This window comes from Lactuca virosa, chromosome 5 (assembly GCF_052849685.1).
Source record: "Lactuca virosa cultivar CGN04683 chromosome 5, Lactuca_virosa_CGN04683_v6, whole genome shotgun sequence".
NCBI lineage: Eukaryota > Viridiplantae > Streptophyta > Magnoliopsida > Asterales > Asteraceae > Lactuca > Lactuca virosa.
In genome coordinates, this window is record NC_136430.1 from 308,282,254 (window position 1) to 308,289,282 (window position 7,029).

Sequence of the window (7,029 nt, forward strand, 5' to 3'; positions counted from 1 at the left end):
ATAGTATAAACTATAGTTTAAATTGTGAACTACAAGTAGGAAAAAAAACCGGGCTAATCGAACAAATAACGAAGACGTTATGACACTTCAAAGTTGGCTAAAAATTTGCAAACATGCTGAAACAAAAAAAAAAAAATCGTGACTTTTCAAATTCGGTTCGGTCCTTTTGGCCCGAATAAGCCCTTATTCGGGTAACCCAGACCGAATAATCCGAAAACCGAATAAGCCTCATATAGATACCCGAAAACCGAATCGAATTGCTTATTCGGGCCTAATTTGTTTCGGTTCGGTTAAGGTTTTAGGGCCAAATTCTCATCCATAATTTAATAGATGGGAGTTGGGACTAGGCTTTAGTTTATTAACCAAGACTTTAGTCGTTTACTGTAAATAATTTCCATGTTTCCCATGTTTCTTTGACATTTTTATATTTCCAAATTTTAGTTTTGGATATTCCATATTCGTTTCGATTTGGTGTAGTGAAGTGATTCAATATTCATGTCATTGTGATTTAGATGATGAGCGTATAAGCATAAAGCATTAAGCAATGCTCAAGAATGGATTTATCAACTTTACATCAACTAAAACGGCTGCTTGGGGGTATAATCTTTGAACTCCCTTTGGGCTGTTTTGAAATGAAAGGTTGGTTTATTGTTATTTTTGTTGTGTTTATACTAAGATTTAGACCAATGAACCCAACATATTCCACAGAAAAAGGTTCGTGTCACCATTGTTCCAGAAACTAAAATTTAAAAAGAAACAAATTGAACATCTCTATTTATGCCCCTACCTCACCAACAATATACCTCTCATTGTTACGATAAAATAAATAAATAAATCACCAATAAGTTATACCCCAATTACACCCACTCCACCCCACCCCTTCATAACTTATTATATGTTACAATACAACTAAGCAGTTAATGTATCTAGAATTTTAATAACTTATGCCACTCCATACACAACCAGTTGCATATTAACAAGTAGCAATAACTGTTCCAATGCTTCTACACATACATAGAACCAATAAAAGTATCAATAAAACTTCAAATCCACAATTACCTCATCAAAGTTCTTCAGTTGACTCAAAGCTCTCATAAACCGGAGCTTCAAAAACATCAGCCTCCTCAGACACTTGAGATTCTTCAGACAAATACGAACCCACATAACCCATGACCATTTCAAGAAACGAACCCCCATACCCATTTTCACCAACACTTTCCTCCAGTTGACCAACAATTTCCTCCATTTGACCAACATTCTCCTCCCGTTGACCAACATTCTCCTCAAATTGACCAAACCCAAGTAAGAAATGAACACCATTAGCAACATCATAAACCATAAGCCCAATCCTTCCACCAATCCAACTTCCAAATTGACTTCCAACCAAATACCCAAATCGCCCAAACCTTTCTTCCCCTAAATACCCAACAAAATAAGTCCCAAACAATGTTCCTGTACCCCTAAGAAACCCTTCAGTCACAGTTCCTCCATAATAAATGGCTTCAAAGAAATCCCACCCGGAAGAAATAATCGGGCCTATGATCCGTTTAGCTTTCCGGGTCGCCATTTTTGCAGCTTTGGCTCCATCTTTTTGGGCTTGTTTTGCAGCAGCTTTGGCTTCCATGCCTTGTGAAATTGCATCTGCTAGTGATGCTTCGATTGCTTTGTTTCTTGCTACTTCAACATGAAGTGTTCTGATGTTGTATGTGTAAAGCTTTACACTTTCTTTTACTATGCATGCTAATGTTCCTGAACCCCCATCTAAACAGTTGAAGATGGTGAACTTTCCACTTTGGGATGATCCCGTTTCTCCAACCATTTGTCTGCATTTTTCAGCTGAAAAAAAGGAATATATGAGACAAAGGGAACAATGAACAACCAAAATAAAGAATACTTCCCTTGATACTTGATAAATCACATAAAAACTGGATACAAAAGAACTGACAGACAATCAAATGAAATTCAAATAAGATATTTTACAAAAGATTGATATCCATTATCCAAACAAAGGGGTTTATGGAAAACATAAGCCATGGGTGTTGATTCAGACAATCTGTGAAAGTTTCAAATGTACACACTCACACAACAACCCATCTTTTATATTTATTAAGATGTGTATGTAACGAGTGAATGCCTGGATCTACTATTATATATCCATCTAGTTTACCAATCTATGATTCATTTAACCCTGCATCGAAGGAGACTCAAATACTAAAAGAACCAAGACCCTTGATTTCCTTTCTAAATTTTCAAAATCTTTGACTTCTGAGGTCAACCCTTGTACTTCTCAAGTTCAAAGACATGTTTAAATTCAGTTAGAATAATCTAATTGCAGTAATCTTGCCACCGGATTATAGAGTTTATACAACTGTTAAAGTTTTATGCAACTTATATCGTTTTAGAAGTTGAATCACATAGTATGACCTCAAAAGTGGAATGATAACTCTCTATTTTCTCAGAAAATGCACCAAAACCATATCAAATCTTGATTTACTATAACGAACTTGGTTTCTGTTTATATGATGAGTTCCCTACTAATTCAGATCAAGGTGTATTGTTTTCTTAATTCCTTCCGCAACCAATACTTTTTCCCTTCTTTTAACTTTAATAACGAGGAATACAGACCAAAAAATTGCAATTATCTAACAGATATTGAAGAGAAGAATCTAAACACTACAGTAGAAGAAAACGGGAATAGGTTTGTACCTGTGAAACTGAGGACGATAACGCCAACAATAAAACTAAGAAATTGGATTCTCTTCTTCTGGAAATCCATAACACACGCTCAGATGAAAACCCTAAGACCCCTACTAATCGAACTGGTTTTGGATCGTCTATAAGATCACTGATTCATGCATTAGAAGCAAGGTATCGATTCGTCACCACGCCAGAATCTGGAACTGCTCTCTAGTTCGATTTATCTTTTGTCTTGGTCGTCGGCGACTATTGGCGTCAGAGGGAAGACTATCAATCACAACAGAATAAATGGTTAAAATGGAACCGGTAGAAAATATATCAGATGACGTTTGTCCAGTTTTTTTATTTTTCAAAAAAACTAAATTTCATTTATATCGAGAAATAAGAATCGTACTGTTATTAATTTATTTATTTATCGTGATATCTTATTTTTAATTATTTATTATAGGCTTATAGCAACATTAAAATATACAATAATTATTAGGGATAATGACTTTTTTTTAAATATTTTTTGATTTGTACACATTTAATCACTGGATTTTTATTGTCCACATTTTCCCATTGAAACCGTTCAAAAAATATCCTTAGACCTGTAATTTTAGGTTTAGTCGGTCACCGTCATATTTGACAGTTCAGACGAGTTTCCGTTCATCTTCTTCAACGAGTTTTGTTGAGTTTGAACTCTTTTGGGGATTTATGGAATTAAAAAGATCGACATCAATCGTCTTCAAGAGCCACAACCCACAACCTTAAACCTTTTTCGGCGTATTTGATAGCTCCGACGAGCTACCCTAACACCACCCTTATTTCTCCATTCCAGCCTAAATTACCCACCATCCATGCACCTGTAAAAATAAGAAAAAGAAATGGAGACCATATACCAATATCTCCACCAGTTTTTGGGTTGGATCTCACAAACCGAACATCATCCTTCTTCCACCATTACCACTACCATCATCATTCATCATACATGCGCCACCATCCCCATCCAGCCTACACCGTCAACACTCTTTCATTGCATTCCCATGCTCTGTTAATTACCAACACAATCAATCAGTCAATCCCAACCTTCTGATATTTTACCAGCCATCAAGTAAAACAAGAGGGAGAAGAAGCTTCTTGACCTGTACCGGGGATAGATCCCGTGAGTGAAACAAAGTCGGTCTTCGGACGCATATCTATTAAGGGAGAGAAGTAATTGAAGAGCGTGTATGCCGGTTGAAGTGTTGATTGCAGCGAAGTAATCGAAGAGGGTGGGTGGCGCTTGCAACAGCCTGATGGACTCTATTTTCTTTTCTGGTGAATCTTGAATAAACCATTCGATGTTCCTCGTCAATTAGAAAGTCAAATTTGTACAAGTCATTACCCCTCAAAACGTTGTCGTTTCACTTAGCTGGCAAAGATAATAGCTTCTTTCCATATTAGATATTGCTAAATCCTATTCTTGGTATTTTCCCTACTATTCTATGTACAAACCGATGATGCATTGCCTATTGGAACCAACCATCACATGTGAAACCATGTCACCACTTTAGCCCCCATTAAATGTTCTCAAAGAATCTTTGATTTCCAGATTAAATGTTGCTTAATCCAGTCCAAGTTTATTTTCTATGATACACCATGTACAACTCGGTATTGCATATTTATTTGGAACACTTCCTCAGACGATTAAGGATTTTGGAGTCAAAATGAAGCTTTCTCCGGTGAGGGCAGTTTTAGAAGGAAAACGGGTGGTGGTAGATGATTCGATTATGCATGTTTTTTCGGTGACTACCATGTTCAACAAAATGGGAAAGTGAAGACTATTCGTGATTTTGTATATGATGGGTTGAATGGAAGTGTTGAACCCATTGATGCATGGTGGCTTCATGGTTCTAGAGATGAAAATCGGATTCACTGCCGGAAAAAAAACATTGTTGGTCAAAGACTCGTCGGAGAAGATGATCGGAGTCTCGCTGGAGCTGCAAAGATTTTCGGAGCTGCCAAATATGTCGGAAACATGTCATAGCAGGTCATAAAGATGTTTTTTGAACGGTTCAACAAGTTCAACGGGAAGATATGGACAAAAAAACTTAGTAATTAAATGTGTACAAATCAAAAAATATATTACCTTTTTAAGTCATTATCCCAATTAACAATTACCTTTTATCATTATAATTGTAGAGAACACTCAAGTTTGAATACTCCAAAAATATTCATGATATGAGTTTTTTCAATAGCTTTTTCATCTAAAAAACTTATGTAAAAATAAAAGGTTATAATGGAAGCTTTTTTAAACATTTTTTTTCAAAAATCTTGTTAGTTAACAACTTAACATGCTTTTTTCAAGTGTTGCAAGTCGGGCTCTGTTGTTCTTCCATATCCTGTTCCTCCCCCACCTTTGCTGGTACATTATTTCGAGAATGATCACTTTATGCATAATGTGAGAGCCTATAACTCTATGTTCGCTATGACTTCCTTTGGTGCAGAGGTGGATGAGTCAATGAATAAGAGTCATGCACCTTATGTCTTTAAAGTTTCTACCCAGATTTCGCATTGGATCGGGTCGTTTTACCCCGAATTACGTCGGCGTCCGTGTCTTCTGCAGATATACATGTGGACACGGAAAATGAAATTTCAAATAGGCTTCATTCGTTTCGTGGTGAGGATGATGCCTTGCTATCTTCCAAGGTTGTGAAATCTTTAAGTCATATGTTGAATACACATAATGAATATGTACGTGCCTTTAGAACGGTGAAGGATATGGCTGACTCCATGAATTTTGTAACAACCCGTAATTTCAAATCAATGTAAGTTGAACTTATTCGAATAAAAGCCTAAGCTACAATCGTATGCAAGTAAATCCATATCATAGCATTAATACCATAGGAACTTGAATACCTTAAAGGCATGTTTATGTAGGAATAATATTCCGGTAATGTACGAAAACAAATAAGAAAATAGAAAAACTGAGGCATGTGTTTAACACGTTGTCCTTAAAACAAATTCGTCCGCTACCGGGTGTTTGTTTCCCAGGATACAACAGTTTAAAGTGGTTCTTCTAGACCACCCGAACCCTCAATAGGCCTGGATTATATCTTCAATATAGCTAGAAAAAAGAAGAAGATGAAGTGGGAAGAAGAGAGTTTTCTTACATTCTTTTTGGTGTACTCAAATGGTTGTAGAGTAGTGGTATTTATACTACACATTCTATAACCTCTCATTTAAACACCATTATTAATCACAAAATTAATGTGTGTTAATATGTAATTAAATTGTAATATTAATTACAATTTAAGTTACAAAGGAAAGAAATATTTGCAAGAAAGGTCCCTAGACTTTTCTTTTCTTTCTCCTAACCATTAAACTCTTTTATTTACTTCTTCCAACACCCTTACTTTAAGGATTAATTTCTCATTCATATAAATCATTTTGGACGTGTTAAAAAATGGGGAAAACCCATTTTTATAAATTGGTTAACACCAATTTTCCAATAATCCCCCACATGAATGAAAATTGATCAAGCATTTTCAAGCTACCTAGATAAAATCCAACAGTTGAATCATGCATAGGATAGGTAGGTGTTACCCTTTGAACCTTCCCTTAAGATACAGATTTATTTTACTAGCAGACCAGTAGAATCGATGTCTTTGAACTATTTTTCCGTTTGTGTAAATAATCAATATGTGTCTCACATGATTCTCCCTGACCTAGTTAGGTTCTCATTGATGTGTCCGTTATGGTCATGGACACTTGCCTGGTTCTGTAAGAGCTCTTAGGAATGTGTCCATACAATTCCTTTTGAAGCAACCCCACTTCTCTCTCACATAGGTGATTTTATAATAATCATTAAAAGCTAATTACAGTGATGATTTCCAATTTATCATCCACGACAATAAACTTAACCTGCATCACTGTTTGTTTTAGGAATGGGTTGGGGTTAACCCCCACAGTGATTCACAAATTTTATATGCAAGTAGGTTGTCCTATTGAACCTAGATCTTGGGATCTCCAATCAACTAGGTTGGGTTTTCCTTCGCAATAACTTATTAATCTATGGGTTTTTGTACCATTCCTCATAACGACCTCTCATTCCAAGCATTTCGTAGCGGATCCGCAATCTGATTTTGACTTTATGTAGTCATTCATCTTGAGAGTCATTGTTGAATGGTGTTATGTCTTTGACAAATATTTCTAGACTCACCATTATTTACATTATCATGTACATATATAGGAGTTATTGGCTCGTCATGGGACGTCTCCCAAGAACTTACAAAGCCCTTTAGTTCATTTTCCAACCTTGGCTAAACTTGCAAATTTGTTTTCCTATATTTTCCAACAAATGTTGACCAT

The 7,029-nt window shown here is 35.9% G+C and overlaps 1 protein-coding gene across 2 annotated transcripts; it reads right to left on the minus strand.

The window, feature by feature from the left end:
* Positions 1-745: 745 nt before the first annotated feature.
* Positions 746-3,305, minus strand: LOC145115433 (uncharacterized). Of its 2 annotated transcripts, XM_079051724.1 has the most exons (3): positions 3,288-3,305; positions 2,707-2,964; positions 746-1,836 (listed from the first exon to the last, which is right to left on the minus strand). In XM_079051724.1, exons 2-3 carry the CDS (start codon positions 2,774-2,776, stop codon positions 1,064-1,066), a joined length of 843 nt encoding a protein of 280 aa, XP_078907850.1. In that variant the 5' UTR covers positions 2,777-2,964; positions 3,288-3,305; the 3' UTR covers positions 746-1,063. The 2 variants fall into 2 exon arrangements, with proteins under 2 accessions (XP_078907850.1, XP_078907849.1); XM_079051723.1 differs by lacking the exon at positions 3,288-3,305 and having other exon boundaries at positions 2,707-3,032.
* Between the last annotated feature and the right edge of the window lie 3,724 nt (positions 3,306-7,029).

Excerpts from the sequence above, each read along its gene's own strand:
- LOC145115433 (XM_079051724.1), bottom strand. The coding sequence starts at position 2,776 with ATGGATTTCCAGAAGAAGAGAATCCAATTTCTTAGTTTTATTGTTGGC. Across the intron at positions 1,837-2,706 it reads TATCGTCCTCAGTTTCACAG|CTGAAAAATGCAGACAAATG; the intron begins GTACAAACCTAT and ends CCTTTTTTTCAG.